General features: G+C 48.0%; 1 protein-coding gene across 1 annotated transcript in view; it reads right to left on the bottom strand.

Moving 5' to 3' along the window:
- Nucleotides 1-21,581, bottom strand: part of QSER1 (glutamine and serine rich 1) — a 51,341-nt gene that overhangs the window by 16,904 nt on the left and 12,856 nt on the right. The window contains exons 2-4 of the mRNA XM_066583246.1: nt 6,374-6,486; nt 5,919-6,080; nt 987-4,553 (exon numbers count right to left, since the gene is read on the bottom strand). Coding sequence (XP_066439343.1) covers nt 987-4,553; nt 5,919-6,080; nt 6,374-6,486 — 3,842 coding nt within the window. The remainder of the gene's footprint in view (nt 1-986; nt 4,554-5,918; nt 6,081-6,373; nt 6,487-21,581) is intronic.

Genomic DNA, 21,581 nt, shown 5'->3' with positions numbered 1-21,581 from the left:
TGAGATAGCCAAGCTTGGGATCAGTGTGGGTCTCAGTGGTCGGACACTCGCCATGTTCCTTTCCCTTTGTCCATTACCTTTTTTTATATACAGTAGTGCCTTGGCATACGAGTAATTCGTTCTGTGACGGAGCTCTTAACCCAAAACACTCTTATGTTAAACCACTTTTCCCCCATTGAAATACATCGAAACGCCATTAACGTGTTCCAGATTAATGGCGTTACAATTCATTTCAATGGGGAAACTAACTACACTACATATATAAAAAAATAAAAATACAAAAACCCACATCAATACTTCCCTACTGCTGGCATTCCGGTCCTCGAGATGGTCAGAGGCGCTGCTGCAGGCTACCGCGTCCTCCTCCACGCCAACAGAGCTTTAATACCCCGCCTCCAGCAAGCTAATGCTCTGATTGGTTAATCCACCGCTGCGTCAGTCAATGAAAGCCAGCGCTGGATTAACCAATCAGAGCATCAGCTTGCTAGAGGCGGGGTATTCAAGTGCCGCTTCCAGGAAGAAATGCTCTGTCGGCAGGGAGGAGGATGTGGCACCCTGCAGTAGCGCCGCAGACCATTGTGAGGACCGGAACGCCGTCGGTGTGTATTAGGACCCCCCCCCCTTCCCCAAGCCTCAACTTCCAAGCTTCTTGACTTGCGAGCAGGCTCGTAACCAGAGTTTTTGCTCTTAAATCTGAGCAAAAATTCGTGAGTGTGACTGCTTGAAAGTCAAGAAGCTCGCAAGCTGAGGGACCACTGTATGTATGTGTGTGTGTATGTATATATATATATATATTTTTTTTTTACAAGCACTGCCATCTTTTTGGAGTCAAGTCTTAAATCTTTATTAGTTCATCCTCGTAGCTCTATTCTGTGGATAGGGAATAACTATATTTAGAGGCCCAACCCCTTTAAATATATTTCCATTAATGGCTATGAAAAGCTGAGTCTTTGATAAAACGTAACACATCGAGCTCAAACACTCACCTGCTTTATTCTTTTTATCCCCGTTCTCATCTAAGGCGGACAACGCTGTGGTGATGCTTTTCTGAAGATCATTATTGCCTCCAACAGAATCATCATCATCAGACGAAAAAGAAGGCAAAGCCTCCAGGTTTTTCTTAAACTCCTCCTCAGTCTTTTTAGGAGAGCTACCCACCTCAGCACCTGCCGGCTGAAGCTGAGGAGGTGGGCCGGGACAAGGGGTCTTTATTACCGGGGTACATGGCCTCCTGATTCGATTTGGTACACGCACGGCAGGAGCTGAAAACTGCTGTTTTGGTCCAGTCTTTAAAAAGTCCAAGAATGATGCAATGAAACCAGATTTAACTTCTGGTTGCTTCTCCTCCACCTCCTTGATCTTCTGCCTCATCCGTTCTTGGTGCTGATAGCTATCGTAATAGCCCTCAGAAACGTGTGAGGAGTACTGCATCCCCGCGTCGGGGCCTTTAGACAATGGCCTTTTCATTTGTACATTCCGTTTAGCTTGCTTGAGGTTTGCGTTTTCATCTTCTGTAAAGTGTTTTATTGGCATTTTATCTTTTCCCTTGATCTTTTGAAGGCCATCTTGGGCTAAATCTTGGCAGTCTTCTTCCATTTGGCCACTAGAGCTGCTACCAGCTTGAGGATCAGTCTTGGACAAGTGCTGGACTTGAACCTGTCCGGAGACCGCTGCATTTTCATCTGTGTTCATGATAAAGTCTCCATCGGATGCAGCATTCTCATCGTTGAGGTTTTTTGTACTGGCCAAGAATTCTGAATCTCCGATATCTCCCCCTACGTCATTAGTGTCTTTCGATTCATTCTTCTTACCCATTTCAGAATTCTTCTCATGGTCATCCTGACTGGTCCCTAGCACCGGTGAACCCATACCGCTTGGCAAGTCTTGCTCTAAAGGCTGAATCTGATTTTGATCAAGACTTGAGTTTTTGGAATGAGTTGTAGAAACAGTGGAAAGGTTTATTGCTGTTTGGCCACCATTTAACGAAAGGGTGTTTAGATTCGGCTGCTGCTTTGGGGGTGTAAAGTTTGGGGGTGTGTTCCTTATATTCAGGGACTGAAAACGCGACTTCGAATCATCTGGTTTGACAGACAAGTTATCCTCACTAGAAGACTTGGCAAACTCTTGAGCAGCTGTAGCGGCTAAAATGTCATCAACATGAGACAAAAAGTTCCTTTCATCGCTGAGCAACATGGACTCTGTAAAACACATTGGGTTCAAAGACTCAAACTGATTCTTCGAGTCTATCCGTGGTCTCTGGCCAAAGTCTTTAGGCTGCAAGTGCTGTTGCAAATGCTTCCCGTCGGAGGTGTCCATTTTTATGACGTCGGAGCTTTGAGAGTGGAGGGACGGTTGAGGCTGCCCTCCATTGCTCTGGATAATGTGTCCATCCATCTGAAGGAACTGCGGCGCTACCTGTTGAGGACTTTGAATTCGCTGCATTGATGCGGGTGCCTTTGCTTGCCCCAAGTTGGATTGCAAAATGGACTGTTGAAACATTTGCAAGTCTGAATCCAGAAGTACCTGCGTGCCTTGTAGCTGTAAATGTTGAGGGTGCCTCAAAACGGCTTGGAGCTGGGGGGACGTGCTTGGCTGCTCCGGAAGCTTTGTTTCGTGCACTTTGTGTAACATGTTGTGTTGACTCAAGTCCTTAGCACTAACTTGTGTGGGTTGTATCAAGTCTGTTGAATTTTTAGCATCCTGGCCCCCAGCACTGTTCATATGGCCAACATGCTGAGACATGTGCCCAACGGGGCTCATCATTCGTTCATCTTTTTTAGGCCCTTGAAGGCCAAGAACTTGGTCTTCCAGACGAGAATTGCTTTTGATAACACTTTGAGAGTATCGGTCATCAGCCTTGGAAACGCTGTAAGCCGTCTCTTGAGTACTCATTTCCCCATCGTTTAGTCCTTGAGTAGAAGATTCGATATTGGTTTGTTGTTGTAACGCTTGCAAATCCGGCATCTGATATTTCTCCTCCTGCTTTACGCTTGCGTACAGGTTGGTTTCAGACTTCCTCTTTACGTAGGACTTGGAGTCTGCAGTCGTTCTACTATTTTGCAATGCCTGCGAGTGAGGAGGGGATGAAAAAGAAGACGTGGGGACGGTTGGCAAAAACTTTTGAGACTGCGGGGAGGTGGAGTCTTGAGTAGACTGGGAAGAATGCATAGAAATGTAATTTTGAGTAGGACTCGAGGTGGGCAAAGTCTGACCACGAGAGGAAGCCGAAAAGGAAAGAGATGGGGATGATAGTGGTAGGTTCTGTCCTGAATTATAACTTTCTGAAGGACTTACTGGTGACATCACCTGTGATTGAGATGAATAGCTAACTTGTGATTGACTGACTGGAGTTAAACCCTGAGTGTTACTGGAAGAATAACTTTGAGTCTGGTTAGCTGAAGACAAATCTCTTGTTTGATCGGAGTAGTTCTCGCTCGAAACCGAAGACAGCGTCAGCGGCTGATCCGTCGAGTAGCTTAGTGTTTGGCTGCCGGAAGTTATGGTTGGTGATTGGCTAGAGAAGACAGTCAGTGGTTTGTATAAAGGAGGCAGCTTTTCAGACTTGATTGTTGAAAAAACTTGCGATTGACTAGCAGATGGCAGGTTGGGGGACTGTGTCGAAACATAGCTAGGGGACTGGCTTACAGGTAAGAGGCTACTAAGCTGTGCTGTGGAGAAGGCTTGTGCTTGGCTTGAAATGACAGAACTCTGGTTCTGAGAAGACTTTATATAACTTTGGGTCTGCCCAGGAGACGCTACACTCTGAGATTTGGGGGTTTTGGATGACCTGGGGGGTGCCTTTGTGGGACAGTTTTTTGCTTTTGTAGAAGAGGGGGGAAAACCAGGGGATGGTATGACAGATGGGTAAGATTGAGATAACTCCACAGAAACTTGAGGGGTTTTCTGTACCGGTCCACCATTGCTCACCTGAGTAAGAGCTCCAAGAGGAGCACATAACAGAGCGGACTGTCTTGATGTGTCCTGCAAAGCAGCCCCAGTTGCACTTGTTAGATAATTCGTTAAGGAATGCTGAGTACCAGATAGCTGTGCCTGTACGGATTGCGTACTAGAAGGCCTCTGATGGTGTTTTATAACACTACATTCCCTCTGAAGTGCTCTTTCGATGGAGGCGGTCGAGCCGGTAAACACTGACGAACTGTATGGCTGAGCGGTCTGCTGGGTCCCACCGAGCGCTGATGGCAACAAACTGAACTGGGGCTGTAAGAGATGTGGTGCGGATTCCTGGGCAGACCGATATGTTGAGGACTGCGGTATGCCGGTACTTAGCACAGCGCTACCAAGACGTTCGAACGTCAAGGCAGTAGGAGTCTGTGATGTCTTGATCTGTAGCAAAGGGTCATGAGGAGAAAGGAGACCATTTGTGGCAGCGCTGAAAGTCCCATCTTGAAGCGTTAAAGATGGAGTTGTGGCAAAGTTTCTAGAGCTGAATGTATTTGGGTGCTGATAGGCTGAGAGCGCAGATGTTGGAAATGTTCCAGAGGTTTGCAAAGCTCCAGTAACGAACAGTTCTGTCGCTGTCGAGGAATGCATGCCTGGAAACAGCAAGACAAGAGTTAGAGCGGCCACGCAATTGTGCAATACAAGTTCCTTAATAAGTTGTAACACTGTGTTTAATGGTAGCAATTAGGATGTCCACTAGAAATGTACGCCTTGTGCAAGAGTTTTCCTAAAAGGCTAGAAGATACTGGAGAAGTGAACAGGTGCGTTATGAGCATCTGGAATATTTACAGAGAGGGTCACACTTGTCCTCTGCTTCTACCATCACTGCTTAAAGGGTTCGTCTCATCAGACGCCGCCTCTTAAACCGTAGGCGGCAGGGCAATCAGCTGATTGCTGGGATGTGGGAGTTGGGGCAAACAGTGGACTTTGCTGGGGAAAGCCATAGCCAGACAGGCATTTGCTACAGGGGAAATACAGTATTACATGGAAGCAATCCAGATCACCGGCTGTGTGTGTAACACAAGGTTGGCTCAAGTTTTTCTAAACATGAGCCAATCATTCAGAGCCACTCTTTATTCTGGTTTGTAGAGGGCAGTTCTGAGTAGGAAACCCCCAACGTGATGTCCATATACCCCAATAGTAAATGTGTTTTCACTTAAGGCACCCATACACCTTCAATAGCTGTCGGCGAAGGCTTGTTCGGACTACAGCTACTTCACCTGACTTTTTATTACATAAGAACAATCAGTTCGGTCGAGTGTTGATATGCTTTCAATAGGGTGAAAAAGCCGCTAGCAGATAACTGTTGACAGCTTATATCAGGGGGGAGCAAAAGGATCAAGCCTTGAAATTCAAACCCCACCCCACACACACACTCTACTCCCTAACTGAAAGGAAAGAGAGAGCCAGCTGACTATGGTATGCGTGAAAAAAAAAAAACAAAACATTTTTTTATATACACATACATATACATACGCACACGCACACGCACACGCACACGCACACGCACACGCACACACACACACACACACGATAGTCAGCTGGTCCCTCCGCAGTTTGTAAGTTTGACCGACCTTTGCCTAATGTGCATGGGGCCCTTTAGACTCATCCTGCTACAGTATGAGAAGTATAAGGCCCCCTGTCCACGGGCGATACTCCGCCGCAGGGAAGACGTGACAGGTCCCTGCGGTGAGCCTACCTGCTAGATAGGCTCATTGCAGCATGCCGCGATTTGAATCCTGCGAGCGGAAAATCGCTAGGATTCTCCGCTCATGGACGTCGGGCTGCGCTTTCCATAGTTTAGTCTATGGAAAGCGTTCACTGCATTACCGGCAGGCGGATTATCACCGCAGATAACGCAGTGACATATCGCCCGTGGATAGGAGGCCTTAGACTGCCGGCCATGAAAGTCATGTGTACAGAGATCTAGTAGTAATAAAGTTCTGAGTTGCTATTACCAGTTTGCCATGATGGAGCCCTGAACTGCGGCAGGAGGGTGGTGCCCGATGACGCTGCCTGAGCTGTCCGAGACTCTATTGCAGATAGAAAGTTCATCACGGATGCTTCTGTAGTGTTCCCACCGGCCACGTGAAGGCCGGTGTCAAAGATGCCAGATAAGCCTGAAACCAACAAGACATTTTACACAAAACCTTTTTAGGAGATTAGAACACCAGTCAGTCTACTTGTTCACCTCTAGTCTGTCGCGGATTTTGGTGCAGATTTCACCCTTTCAATTTAATTAAAACGTAAGGGGTGTAGTCTGCTGCAGATCTGCAACAAAATCCACAGCGGACCAGAGTTGTGTGAACGCACCCTTAAAGTAGATCCGTCAGGTCCCTACGTTGCACTATCTGCCTGCGATGTAGGGATCAATGATGGGATATATAGTCCTCTGTCGGTAGCATGCACTTACCTGTAGGATGGTGAGTGGTGGCATATCCAGGGAGCTGATGAGTGGCTGCATAGGTCTGTCGGTGTAGGAGCTCCGTTTCTGAATGAGAAGGATGTCCGGCTCCATAGCTCAGACTGTGGAGACAAGTGCAGAAGAGCAGTCAGGACTTTGCTGCATTTCTTAATAAGACCAAATGCACAGAAAACGTGAAATTCACCACGACACTCCTACCTGTGATGGAAGTAGCGTACGCCGCCAATATATATGTATATAGTGTGGTACGACGTTCTTAGGATCCAACAGCGCTACAAAAATGATCAATTCTGATAGGTCCGCTATTCCCAAGCAGGGTGCCGCTGCACCCAGGTAGGTCACTGCACCCAGATTGGGAATCACTCAGCTGACATTAAATGGTCACCCCAGGCAGCGCCCGCCAGGATACACCATGGTTAGAGCAGAAGCACTGCTCCGACCCATGTGTAGTGGCCGGCAATCGTAATTGCAGGTGCAGCTCTCATTAAAATCACTGCCCCCGTAAATACGAGCGCCAGGCACTACACATAGGTCGGAGCAGCACTTCCACTCCAGTGCCGGTGTATCTCAGCAGGCGCTGCCTGGAAAAACCCTTTTAGGCGAGTTCGCATGAGGGGGATTTGCCGCGGAATCGTCTTCAGTTTCTCCACGGAAATTCTGCTGCAGGATTCACCTCTTCTCAATGAGGGGGCGAATTTCGCACAAAAATATGCGATAAAACCCGCGCCAAAAATCAACACAGAACGGTGCCGGCTTTGAGTCAGATTTTGGCCGAGGCAACTCTGCAACCATTCAGCCCCGTGTGGACTCCGTCTGAGGCCGGGCTCGCATGAATGGGTCGGATTCCGCATGCGGATTTCTGCAGCGGAAGGCCTGTGATTGTCCGTGGAAATTAATGGCGAATGATCGTGGATGCGCGTGTTTTTCTGCGGACATACGCTACACACAGTGTATCGTCTGCACGGAAGTAAGACGGTCTCTCTCGCCTTTATCTGGTTTTTCTATTGAAGTAGCGGGCGGTTCTGCCGCTCATAAGCAATGTTCATTGTGTTATGGGTGACGGAAGACTCGCATTCAATGACTGCAATGGGGGCCGTTTGCACGGAAAACATGCCAAAAAAAAGCATGCTGTGATTTTTATTCCCCTCGCGGAAACCGTAATTCCTATCCACGAGTCTGAGCGAAAGTCCGCGCCTTTTAATGTCTGCACGGGTGCCGATCGCAGAATATGCACAACAAATCTGCCCATGTGAGCCTGGACCGAGTTGCAGTACCAGTCACAGCAGCTATATAACGTACGGCGCTGTGCCAAGCATATAGTGAAAAAAAACTCACATGTAAGCTACCAATATTTTTACCATCCAAATTAAATCTTTCTAATGCGATTTCCCAAGTGACTCGACTTCATCTCCCATAGAGTTTACTCTGCCGTACAAAAAAAAACAAGGACCGCAGTAGTAGCGGCGTGACTACAATGCCGAAGACCTCCAATCTAGGGGCCACGCACGGTGCAGACAATAGTCTCTGAAACCATTCTGCCAATTGCTGAGTAGAAGGCATAAACCGGTTTCTGAAGACCTCCATCTGGAAGAAATGAGGCATAAACGCTGAAAATAGCAGCGGCGCACGCGATTCTGGCCGCGCTTCAAATGCGCCGCACAATAAAACTGTAAAGTATGGCTCATTATAGTCAATAAAAAAAAAAAATCCCAACTGCTTATGACAGTGAATGTGGATGTTCATGAGCTCATACCGTGTGGCAGGCGGCCAAGGCTTATAAAGCAGCGACAGCCGCTCTCGCAGGAAGCCTTCACAAGACGGGGCTTTTCAATGATTCACAAAAGGCACCGAGGCACTTGGATTTGGGGGGTGGGGGAACAGTTTAAAACTGACTTCACGGACTTAACCAGCGCCATTATTTTATGACCACGATTGGCTTCATAAACAAAGAAAATAATACCTTGAGAAACGCTTGAGATCTTAAGACAGACGGATTAAATTGTTCACTTGGTTAACAAAAAAAGATAAGAAACCGAGATAGGCAAGTGTGAGCTCACGCAGGTCGGAGGAGTCCGATAGGCAATAAGTGAGGGGGGGGGGGGGGGGGGGGGAAATCTGGCTCAGTGGAGTATCATCTGCAACACAGGTGTCAAACACAAGGCCTGCCACCTCATTTTCTGTGGCCCGCCGGCTGTGCAGCAAGTTCCCTCACCTCTGTGCTGCTGTCAGTAGGCGATCTTCTATCGGCTTGTACTGTCTAGTGCAGACAGTAATAGAGGAGTGCCGATAGCAGACTGACAACGGCCGCGGAGGAGGGAAAAAGAGTGCAGAGAACACGAGAGCGACGCTGAGGAGGAGGAGCTGCAGGGTGAGAGCCTGGTCAGCGCTGACCTCCCCTCACAGGCCCTTCCTCTGTTTATGGCTGCAGGCCTGAAAGACATCAGGGGCCCAAGAAGGACTGAGAGCAGCCGCTACACATGCCAGCGGGACCACATTGGATGCAGGCAAGTATAAAAATGTGTATAAAAATGCAGAAGTGCGCGTCTGTTATATGTGTGCATGATAGTGTGCGTCTGTCTATATATATATATATATATATATATATATATATATATGGCCACTATAGAGGACCTTATTACCAATCGGGCCGCTGTGGGGTTCAGTTTTACTATACAGTCGTACAATTAAAAACGGCCCTTTGAAGGCAACCATAAGGCTGATGTGGCCCTCGGTGAAAATAAGTTTGACACCCCTGGTCTACAAGGATGGAAAAATGTCCAAGTGCTAAAATCATGACTGGCTATAGAGACAAACATTTGGCCACCACCTGATAAGTACGGCTCTAGCCACACTTCCTTTCATCTTCCATCTGGAGTTCTCGCCGGCATTTTTGATGGCAAGGGTTGTGTAGACCGCGGTGATGTTCTTGCCGACGAGAAAACGGAAGCAAAACGAGGTAGAAAAAAGGGAGGCCAGCGAGGTCCATCAGTACTGACGCTTCAGAAAAACAGAATTCTGAGGATTTCCCCAGCCCCGCTACACATGGAAGTCATGACGCTACCGGCAACCAAAAGGTCCTCCACACACGTTAGGGAAAAGCCCCCTGACGACTTCAGATGCATCGGCCGACTATCTGATGAGTATCGGGGCCTTCAGACTCTCCGACAGATGATGTTGAGGTTCAACGCCCAATCCCTCCGTTTTTACCTAGAAACAAGCTGCTGCCAGATGTTTTTGATAGCAGCTTAAGGCCTTTTTACACAGATAGGTTATCGTTCAGTTAAAGGGGTTGTCTGAAATATTAAAAAAATATAAAAATTATATATAAAATTTTTATTTATTTTTTTAATTCCCAAAAGGGTCCCCATGGCAGAACCTAAAGCAGCAGATACTCGCCTCTCCCCACACGTCCGTAGCTGGCGGCGCCGATTCTTTTCTCCGACGTCATGTTCACAGTTGGCCCGTGCCCTCCTGTAAACTGGCTGCTGCAGCCAATGACGGAGCTCAGGCATTGGCTGCAGCAGCAGATTTACAGCAAGTCACTGCAGCCTGTAAACAAAACAGCACAGTGGAATCCCGGAGTGGCTGCCGGGAACCGGTGGAGAGAGGCACGCATCAGCTTCTTTGTTAGGTTTTCCCATGGGGGACTGGTTATGGAGATTTGTTCGCTCATCTTTTGTCTAGTTTATCCAGGCATAAAGCCATGCAGATAGTTGACCTGTTTAATCTGGAGGCGAGCGGAAGCGATCTCCGGCACACGCCGCCGTTCTTCAGCGGGAGATTATCGCACGGAAGCACAGGGCAGTTGGGACAACTGTTGGGCGCTTAAACTTTGCAGTCGTTCCGTGTAAGGACCCTTACGGTGGTTTTCACATCTGCACTGGGGATTCCGCTTTCCTGCTGGGAATCCCCGCGGCTGAATGGTTCTATCTCTGGACGGAACTGACCAGAGCCAAATGGACCCCGTTGACTAGAATAGGGTCTGCCCGCTTTCCGATGGAAGAAAAAGTGCCGCCCGTGCACTGGCTTTTTTTTTAGCCGGATCTGCCCAGGAGTTTCTGTAATTTTTTGTCACATATTTGGCTTCTGCGCGTCCGTAACAACTTGTACAATAAGTTGAACACGCTTTTTATTCTGCATGGCAAAAAGCATTAAAAAAACGCTAAAAAAACTCCCAAAATGGTATTGCCTCCCAAAAAATGCAATATAAGTGATCAAAAAAGCCGTATATATTCCCCAAAATGGCATCGATAAAAACTACAGCTCGTCTCGCAAAAAATAAGCCCTCACAGAGCTCAGTCCATGGAAAAATAAAAAAGGTAAAAAGGACTTTAAATGCAGCGATTTAGAAAAAAATTCCAAAAAAGGGTTTTTATTGCAGAAATGTGGAAAAACTTAAAAATAAAATAGCAAAAGTAAAGCGGTTTTTAAACCGCTTGCTACTCACCGGTCCGACGAAATATGGAGTTATAAAAATCCTCTCCCTAACATGGCCGCCGGTCCTTTCCCAGGGATGCACTGCGGTTTTCTTCCATGGTGCACCGCGGGTCTTCTCCCATGGTGCACCGTGGGCTCTGTGCATTCTATTGCCGATTCCAGCCTCCTGATTGGCTGGAATCGGCACACGTGACGGGGCGGAGCTACGAGGACCAGCTCTCCGACACGAGCGGCCCCATTCAACAGGCAGAAGACTGGACTGCGCAAGCGCGTCTAAAAACGCCAGAAGACATCAGAATTAGACGGATCCATGGAGACGGGGACGCTAGCAACGGAGCAGGTAAGTGAATAACTTCTGTATGGCTCATATTTAATGCACGATGTACATTACAAAGTGCATTAATATGGCCATACAGAAGTGTATAACCCCACTTGCTGCCGCGAGACAACCCCTTTAACGCTGTAAAAAAATAAAATCTATGGCAGAATTGATGTGTTTTTTCTCCGTTCTCATAAAAAAAAAAAAAAAAAAAAGTTTTACAATATAGTCTATGTACACAAAAATGGCACCGATAAAAACTACAGTTCGCCACGCAAAAAAACAAGCCCTCATACGGTCATGTTGAACAGGTACCAATCCCAAGGACTACAACCAGATACAATGGCCAACAGCCCCGCTATTATATTTTGGGGGGAGGGGGTCTTCACAATGATACAATCTAATATGCACATTCTGACGCCCCCTACAGGTAACGGAAGACGTAATGTGAAGCTCAAGTCTTCCAGCGACTCTAAGACGCTCCCCAAGGGGAGTTATATTTTGCCTCGCTGCATGGAGACAGAATACGGTTCATTTCTGGGAATGTTGGGAGAATTGAAAAATGACTTTGTATGGCAGATAATTATAGCAGCCGGATCAGACGGGCTTTAAGTAAATCCATAAGGCTGAGGAGTGGAAACTCCCGACTAAACCTGTATGTACAGGGTCAACAAGTTATACTTCAAAGAAACACCAAGTACCGTATATACTCGAGTAGAAGCCCACTTTTTATGCTGAAAAAGCCCCCCTCGGCTTATACTCAAGTGCAGGTCCGTGCGCCATTTCTTTCAATGGGGCCGCTGCTGTGTGTAGTGATTATCCCTAACATGTGTTAAAAAAAAAAAAAAAAAGAGAGAAATACCTTTCCACCGCTGTCGGGGCTCAGGTGCGTCCAGCCGCTTGGTCCTCCGGCAGTGCAATGACGTTATTTTAGCGTCAGGGATTTAAAGTCCCCGCCTGCTGAAAGGGCTGTGTCTGATTGGCTGAGCGCTGCCTATGATTGGTCACAGCGCTCAGCCAATCACAGGCTGAGTCATTCATTGAATTCAATGAATGGCTGAGTGCTGCCTATAATTGGCTGAGCGCTCAGCCAAATCAGACACAGCCCTTTCGGCAGGCAGGGATTTTAAATCCCCACCTGCTGAAAGAACGTCACTGCACTGCCGGAGGACCAAGCGGCTGGACGCACCTGAGCCCCGACAGCGGTGGGGAGGTGAGTTTTTTTTTCTAAGTCCATTAGCTATCTGTCTGCCCCACAGAAATCATGGCCTTTCACTATGGCATCTTTCACATCTATTTAGCCAATATCTGCTCTCCTCCCTACAGGGCCGCACCCGCCCCCCCCCCCCCCCCCGCCCTCCCCCCAGCAGAACCCCTTCTCCCGTCACAGCACAATCTATCCCCCATTCCCAACCCTGCAGTTATACTTCTCCCCACGGAGCCATCACTCCCCTGCCTGTACCTCTACTACCCGACAGGTGGCGCTCTGCACATAACTGTTCCTTCCCCGCAACCTTGCAGTGGCCGCTCCGGCAATCTCCACAGCTGAAGGCACAGACAGATGATCAGCTGTATATCTGCAACAGGCAGCAGCACAAGCAGCGGGTTGTGCCTCCCGCCCTAGACATGAACCATAAATAATATCATGGTCCCACTACAGGGGTTAGGGCATATCTGTACGGGCGAGAACAACGGCGCTGTGTTTTTCTGGCAAGATGCAAAGCACTTGCAGGCAAAAAAAAAAAAATCAATAGTTTTGCAAGTAGATTAAAAGACGAATAGCTGAAGTTTTCTGTGTTTAAGGTCCTTAAAAAAGGCAAAAATAAGTGATGTTTCAAAAGACATAAAAAAAAAAGAGAACAAATCTCCATCGACACAGCGGTACACATCGGTAAGCCTCCTGCTTAAACCCTCTAACACGGCGCGTTTCGCTGCACAGTTCATCCACCTTGTTATGAAAGCTGGTGAGATAATTGAAAAGCCTAAGATGTTCCCCGGTGGAAAAGCATCGGAAGCGATCCTGAAGGGCGCTGGAAGGCGGCCAACGCTTCTCACACACTGGCAGCAGCGCCGGCACTCCAGCTGACGTGTCAACCGGCAAGCCACTAATTGTCCCGGAACGTCAACGGCAGCCATGGTTGACTTGATATGAAAACAGTGTGTCCCTGCTCCTCCCGGTACCACCGCGAGTCACTGACACCGAGCTGTCAATTCTGGGACTTTATGAGGACGGCGAGCCGATAACAAGATTTTCGGCCCCTTTGGAATAGAGGAGAATATATTACTCCAAATGGATAGCGGTATTCCCGGATAGGAGGTCGCCTTTATGTAGTAGAAGGGCTCACGCAATTTAATCACACTGCGCTCCGAGAAGTAATTGGCAATGACGCAGGTTACAAACTTCTATTAAAAGGGGTATTCATTATTTGTCCTATATTCCCCTATAGATCAGTGGGGTCAGACCGCTGGGGCAGCCACCGGTTGGGAGAGAACACGATGCTCAGCGGTATTTATCAAAGGCGTAGAGCTTGGTTGGAGCGCCATGCCCATCCCCGAAAATCACTGCACGCAGCCCATTCCCTTCGAGGCTTATACTCGAGTCAACAACTTTTCCAAGTTTTTGGGGGGAAAACTCGGTGCCTCGGCTTATACTCTGGTCTGCTTATACTCGAGTATATACGGTACTTTTATTTTATATTAAACCGAAAAAGATTTAAAAAACATGACTTGCAAAAAACAAGCTCACATAGGGTTGTATTGATGGAAAAATAAAAACGGCTACGGCTCTGATAAAAGTTCCTGCGGTCCTATACGCCAAAATGGGTTCTTTCCTAAAGGGATTAATGCTTACCCTACACACAGTACTGTGAAGAGGTTTTAAGGTACCTTTACACAACTGACAATTGGGCGATAGTCGTCCTGTGTGCTCCTGGCCACCGACAGGGCACACAGCGAGAAATCACTCACTATCCATCTGTGTAAGCCAGAGCCGCTCATCAACCGGACGAGTTCTCCGTCATGTTATGTGAATGGAGAGGGGCGAGGGGAGAGCAAGGAGTGAAATCTCCTCCAGCCGCTCCACTGCGATACCCGCTCCTGTGCAACTCCACGGGAGCGAGTACATGTAGGGATGAGTGCTGGGCATTGTTTGCCCGACAGTCGTCCCGTGTAAATGGGGCTTATGAATGCTTTTAAAAAGAGTGCCAAGGTTAAATGTTGTCAATTAACAAAATACAACGTGAATCAACAAAAGAGACATTTAAATAATATTGAACTTTGGTGTGACCTTCCTTTGTCTAAAAAAAACAGTATCTGTTCTTCTAGGTGCACTTGCACACAGTTTTTGAAGGAACTCAGCAGGAAGGTTGTTACAAACATTTTGTAGAACTAAGCGCAGATCTGTGAATTTCGGCTTCCTCAAATCCTTATGTCTCTTCATGTAATCCCAGACAGACTGGACGATGTGAGACAAACACTACCAAGACTCCTTGTTCTTCTTTGCAAACATCCAGCCAATGTCATTAAGAACTATCTTCAGTGTAGTCATTGTTCTGCATTTCTCAGCATGGAGGACACCATTAATCCTGACTAAATTCATCTCCATCTGCCAAGACCAGCAAGGAGCCTCCACCATGCTTCACTGCTGCCTGCAGACACTCATTATTGTACCGCTCCCCACCATGCTTCACTGCTGCCTGCAGACACTCATTATTGTACCGCTCTCCACCATGCTTCACTGCTGCCTGCAGACTCTCATTGTATCGCTCTCCACCATGCTTCACTGCTGCCTGCAGACTCTCATTGTATCGCTCTCCACCATGCTTCACTGCTGCCTGCAGACACTCATTATTGTACCGCTCTCCACCATGCTTCACTGCTGCCTGCAGACACTCATTATTGTACCGCTCTCCACCATGCTTCACTGCTGCCTGCAGACACTCATTGTACCGCTCTCCATCATGCTTCACTGCTGCCTGCAGACACTCATTGTACCACTCTCCATCATGCTTCACTGCTGCCTGCAGACACTCATTATTGTACCTCTCTCCACCATGCTTTACTGCTGCCTGCAGACACTCATTATTGTACCTTTCTCCACCATGCTTTACTGCTGCCTGCAGACACTCATTATTGTACCTCTCTCCACCATGCTTTACTGCTGCCTGCAGACACTCATTATTGTATCGTTCTCTATCATGCTTCACTGCTGCCTGCAGACACTCATTATTGTACCTCTCTCCACCATGCTTCACTGCTGCCTGCAGACACTCATTATTGTACCTCTCTCCACCATGCTTTACTGCTGCCTGCCGACACTCATTATTGTACCTCTCTCCACCATGCTTTACTGCTGCCTGCAGACACTCATTATTGTACCTTTCTCCACCATGCTTTACTGCTGCCTGCAGACACTCATTATTGTATCGTTCTCTATCATGCTTCACTGCTGCCTGCAGACACTCATTATTGTACCGCTCTCCACCATGCTTCACTGCTGCCTGCAGACACTCATTATTGTACCGCTCTCCAGCCCTTTGGAGAAAAAAACTGCCATCTGTTACAGCCTAATATTTTTCAAATGTAAACTCTACCTCTTTCTACATCCCCACATTCCTCGGTTTCTCTGCACAGTTGAGCCGCCCTTGTGTCTGCATCGAAGGTATGGCTTTTTGGTGGCCATTCTTCCATAAAGGCCACTTCTGGCCAGACTTCTGTGAACAATAGATGGGTGTATCCCGGTCCCTCTGGTTTCTGCCAGTTCTGAGTTGACGCCACTGCTGGACATCTTCTGATTTTAAAGGAAGTAAGCATGATGTGTCTCATTTGCTGCACCAAGTTTCCTTGGCCGACCACCGAGTCTGCGGTTAACGTTGTACTTTTTTTGTGCCTCTTCAAAAGAGCTTGAAACAGTACATCTTGAAACCTTTGCCTAGCAGAGATCTTCCAAAGGCCGCCTGCAGACGAGCGGGTCGGATCCGGCGGCGAGAATTCTCGCCGCGGGACCCGACCTGAGAGCCTGCAGAGAGCAGCGCGTACTCACCCGCGCCTGGCGGCCCCGGCTCTTTCATGTGCCGGCTGCCGCGCAGCTGGCGCATGCGCAGACCGTAGCCGGCAGCCGGGAGAGTGCGTGCCCCGCACAAAAATAGGACATGCCTCAGTTTGTTTGCCACGCGAGATTTCGCGCGGCCAAACTGCGGCCGTCTGCATAGAAGTGCATATTGTAATGCACTCCTATGCAGATTTTCAGCGGCGGAAATCCCGCGGGAAATACCGCCGCGGGATTTCCGCCCGTGTGCAGGCGGCCTAATGCAGTAGAACTAGGGTTGGGACAGCGACACCAAAATATCGATAGTCGATAGTTTGTTCAGCGATAGTCGATACTCTCTATTGTTAAATATATTAAAGTTACAAATGAAAATAAACTACAGATGAAACAGAATTAAAATTAGGTGAAAAGAAGTTTTTTTATCATTGGCCCCAATAATCGTTATCTAATGCGCCAAGAATTATTAATTTGCTGGCATGCTCTCCCTTCACAATGCTCCTTCGAGCAGACATGACCGGGAGTGAAGACGGATGATTGGAGGTAAACACACCAAAACAAGGTCCTGTCAGCTACAAGGAAGCCAGAGGATGGCCGCTGGACCTGGCGGGATGTGAGCATGATCTCTGTGTTTGTGGGCCGCGTGCCCTGTATTTTTTCAAGTTGCCGCTGAGGGACCAACGGTCTCCATGGCAACTTGTAAACAATGCCGGGTCTGGCAACATGAGTGCAATTGCGTTAGATGGGTCTCCTATCTTTTCTATGGGGTTCGCGTTAGACGCTGAACGCCTGACATGTCGCGACTCCTTTTCTGGAGGCGACCTTCGAGCGTTCAGCGCAGTCCTCCATCTACATGCTTTCATTTATAAAGCCTTGCCCTCAGCCATCGCGTTAGACGCAAGCTCATTAGTGCCGCGAGCAAAACTACATCCTGTGCCAACACAAAGGAAAGGGCAGAATGTAAAGAGAGAAAATCTGGTCGCCGGACCACAAGACAGGCTGCTTCTTTACAAAAATCGATATTATATCGCCTTAAACTATTGATGTTACCGATATATCGGACATCGTATCGATAAAAAATATCGCCAAAGCATTAGCGATATATCGATATTTTGGTTTTCGATGTCCCAGCCTTAAGTAGCACTACCTTGTGTCTTGTTGCTGTGCTCAGTCTTGGCATGGTGTATGGCCTCTAACAGGAAACTGTCTTCCACAACCTCTCCTTTGTATTGGAGTTGGACTGTTCCTCACCCATTTTTAATCCTCCTACACAGCTGTGTCTGTTTCAGCTAATAACTGTATCTCAACCAACACATAAAAATGCTGATCCTTATTGCCAGTTGGGTATAATTTATATACATTACTTTAATCCTACAAATCCCTGACTGCGTGCGAAGTGTCCCTCGCAGATCGGATGCCATATTGAAGGGCGGTCACACCAAATATCAGTTTGATTTACATCTCTCTCTGGTTTCTTCACTTTGCATTTCATTAACTGGCTCAACTAAACTGGTAACGCTTCTTTTTCTGAAGGCTTTCTTATTTTGCAGTACTGTCTGTATCTTAGAGGAACGTTGCCGAATATTTGTGTTACTTGGAAGTCATAACAGATTAGCTAGATATTATCAGCGTTCTACCGATAAGCATTGACAGCAGTTACTAGAAAGATATAGGTCTGGAACGCCACGTCATACCGATTACTGGAGGTCCTTTAACCCTTTGCAATCCAATTTTGGATTCAGGGTTTCCTAGGGGGCTTTCTCTTTCTGCCATTATACAATGGCGCCATCTGCTGGCTAGAGCCAGTACTGCGGTATAGGACATGCTGGAGACGCCCCCAACAACAGAGCGGCCAGTAATATACAGTAAGAATACCCTGCTGGACGTCTTCTGACATCGGAGCTGTACAGCCTTCAACCAGAATGGTCTTCAGACATCAGTGGATTGGAAAGGGTTAACAAATAACATTTCTAATTATCCCAGGTAATAAAAGGATACCAACCCCAAAATCATAACTATGCAAACATGTCAATTCTTAGCCGACCCATTCTAAAGTATGGCATAACCAGACATATATAGAATGTAAACTCTCAAAGAACGTTCCTCCAGGCGGAAAGGAACCAAAATCAATAATTGGCGCATTACATGCAAAAACGAAAAAAAACAATACATTTTACCCGTCCATCTCCTACGTTGAGGGTTTTTCTGCAGCTCATACACAAAAAAGATGCAAATGTCAAACGTACTATTAAAATAACGACTCCTGATGTTTATCTAATGACAGATTGTTAGTCCGCTGTCTCCATACATGCAAATAGTGAAGATGTAATGGAGGCATCAACCCAACGCTCCCTATGCAGATATGTTTGGGAACCGATTTGTTTCAGGCCCTATTAAAAAAGTAATGGAAGTAAGTAAAAAGTTGCAAACTTAGGGGGCAGTTGTATTTATAGACCCTGTATGGCAGCACAAACAGCCCTGTAGATTCGGATGAGTAAAGACTAGAGATGAGCGAGCGTACTTGGAAAAGCACTACTCGCTCGAGTAATTTGCTTTATCCGAGTATCGCTGTGCTCGGGTCTGAAGATTCGGGTGCCGCTGCGGCTGACAGGTGAGTCGCAGCGGGGAGCAGGGGAGAGCAGGCGGGAGAGAGGGAGAGAAAGATCTCCCCTCCGTTCCTCCCCGCTCTCCCCTGCAGCTCCCCGCTCCGTGCCGGCACCCGAATCTTCAGGGACGAGCACAGCGATACTCGGATAAAGCCAATTACTCGAGCGAGTAGTGCTTTTCTGAGTACGCTCGCTCATCTCTAGTAAAGACCTATGCCTCCCTATGGCCGCCTGCAGACAGCCAGGTCAGATCCGGCTGCGAGAATTCTCGCAGCCGGACCCGACCCAAGCCCCTGCAGGAACCAGCGCGGCACTCACCTCTCCCACGGCTCCGGCTTTTTGATGTGCCGGCTGTCGGTGCATGCGCAGACCGGAGCCAGCGGCCGGGGAGTGACATTTCTGTGCGGGGCTCGCAGAGCATGCTGCAAAGTTTTCCGCATGTGATTTCGCGCAGACAAACCGCGGCCGTCTGCCTAGGATTCTGTTAGGATTCCATAGGCATATGGAGGTAAGTGCACTGGCCCGTACCAAGTCACGAATGTTGTACTACAGATTCCCACATCGATCTGTATAAAACGGTGCAAGTCCTTCCAGTAGTCCGAGGATGGCCAATAAGGTAAAAGTCTTAAAGCCGATATGCAGAGCCTCCAGTGCAGAATCCTCAACTAAATAGCTCAGCGCGCCGCAATATTCTGTCTTGCCTGGAAAAATACAGAGCGGCACGACGCGTCCCCCATTATGGTCAATGGGGTCAGTCGGGCATCGAATGCTTCCGTTGCAGGATGGACCTGTGCCCGGTTCGCATTGTTTCCATGCTAGAGCAAGGAAGCGGAATGCCACAAGGCATGTGAGCAAAGCCTAAAGGGGCCCTTAAAACTTCAACTTTTGGTCGAAGAATCCTTCGTCAGCCAGCCGCTTCCACCTTCTCCCCCCATAGACACAAGTGTTGGGCTTGGGCCGAATATTGTGTTTAGAGGAATAAGCTCTGCCATTGGCTATTCTCCTGGGGAGTGAAAGGATCTGGCGTTGAAATTCAACATTCTTGATCCTTCTTTGCCGCCAACATCAAAGTTAAGCGACCTCCACGTACAGAGAATTGTCTGGCCCCGACCAATACGCATGAAGACCGAAATGGACCCTCCACAAAATTCTTACCTGTACTTTTATCTTCTCTTCCTCGCCTCTCCATTCCGCTGAATCAGCGCTTTAGTATCCAGCAGCCAGGATGGCTACCATTTCCTAATGAGCTGTGAAGTGTGCTGTGATTGGCCAGCACTAATCATGTGAGCAGCACTGGCCAATCACAAAGCAATTACAGTGCATTGGTAGTCCTAACACTACCAGTGCACTATAGACACTCCGGTAAGTCAGTCGTCTAAAGATTGTGGCAGCCATCTTGGCTGCCTGAAATGCAGAAGAGGCGGAACAAAAGGGGAAGATAAGATCGGTCAGGAAGAGAAGATAAAGTACAAATAAGATTCCCCCTACCCTCCAGACCCAGGACAGAATTTTGTCCTGAAACCGGAGGGTCGCTTTAACAGCACTGCCTGCATTGAAACAATAAACTGAAGTATACTTACCCTCCATGGCCGCTGGGATCCAGCTTTGCAGCCCACTGTGGTCCCAGTGATTGTTGTGACATCTGATAAGACACAAAATCAGGTGACCGCTGCAGCCAATGAAAGGCTCTAGTGTCACCGCTTGTTCTCCTGGCTTTGGCGCTCACGCATTTCGAGTGCCAGGACTCTAGGAAGATGAGCCTGCAGCGGTCACCAGATTTCATGGGACATATCTCATAGCAATCACCGGGACTGCAGTGGACTTTCTGCAGCAAATATCCGCTGCGGCCGTTCATACAAAGCATAAATGTTACAGAAGCCGCCCCAGCAGACAAGGGGCCCGACCTAAAAACACCGATCATAGCTGTGCAAAAATGCCGCCAAGACTACGTAAAGCGACAGCGACCGATCAGCTACTCTTCCTTCTTCCCCATCCTACGCCTGTGGGCGCTCTACATGTTAGCAATTAAATCTGCAGCAGTGCTCTAACGAGCGGCGCCGAGCAGAAGGCAGCGCCGCATATAAGAAAATCAGTTATAGTAGAAAAGCTGCTTAAAAATCTATATTTCCTGACTTGATCAGTGAGGCGATGCCAGTGCTGAGTCGCTAATCCTGGCCTCATCTGCTGCCAGTCCGTCTATTCTGCCTACAGGAGACGTAGAAAGTCCCAGCGGTAAAAAGGCTGGAAAATGGCTCAGCTGGACAGAATCTACATTTTCCATGAGTAACATCTGGAGTGCAGAGCCGTCAGAGCGTTGGCACATTCTGCTAATTCTGAGGTCCTCATCAGAACAGAGACCTGAACGTACAGTGGGGCGCAGGGCACAAACTTTTTGCAAGCCAGTATGGCCCACAAGAGAATCATGCCCAGTTGGACTGAAACGCCTAAAAGTACACCGATGGATGAATAGATCACGAGAAGCCAGCCTTACAATATTGGGGCGGCTTTACATGAAAAATCAACCAGTGAGCGACTTCTCGCTCAGTGTGAACAGGCAGTTTCTTAGCCTCGAACGACTGCCTGTTCACAGTGAATGGAAGCGTGTGGAGGAGATCACTACCATATACTGAACGACTATCGCCCTTGTGTGAAAGCTCAGGAGTGATCAGTCATTGGGACAATGGTCGGAAAATCAGTCTAAGGCCTCATATGTGCACTCACATGCAGGGATTCCAATGCTGAAGCACGCAGCGGTATCCAGCCGTGCCCGCGGACATGGACAGGAAAAGA

Source organism: Eleutherodactylus coqui, chromosome 11, assembly GCF_035609145.1.
Source record: "Eleutherodactylus coqui strain aEleCoq1 chromosome 11, aEleCoq1.hap1, whole genome shotgun sequence".
NCBI lineage: Eukaryota > Metazoa > Chordata > Amphibia > Anura > Eleutherodactylidae > Eleutherodactylus > Eleutherodactylus coqui.
The sequence above is the reverse complement of the archived record's forward strand: the minus strand, read 5'-3'. Positions and strand labels throughout refer to the sequence as shown.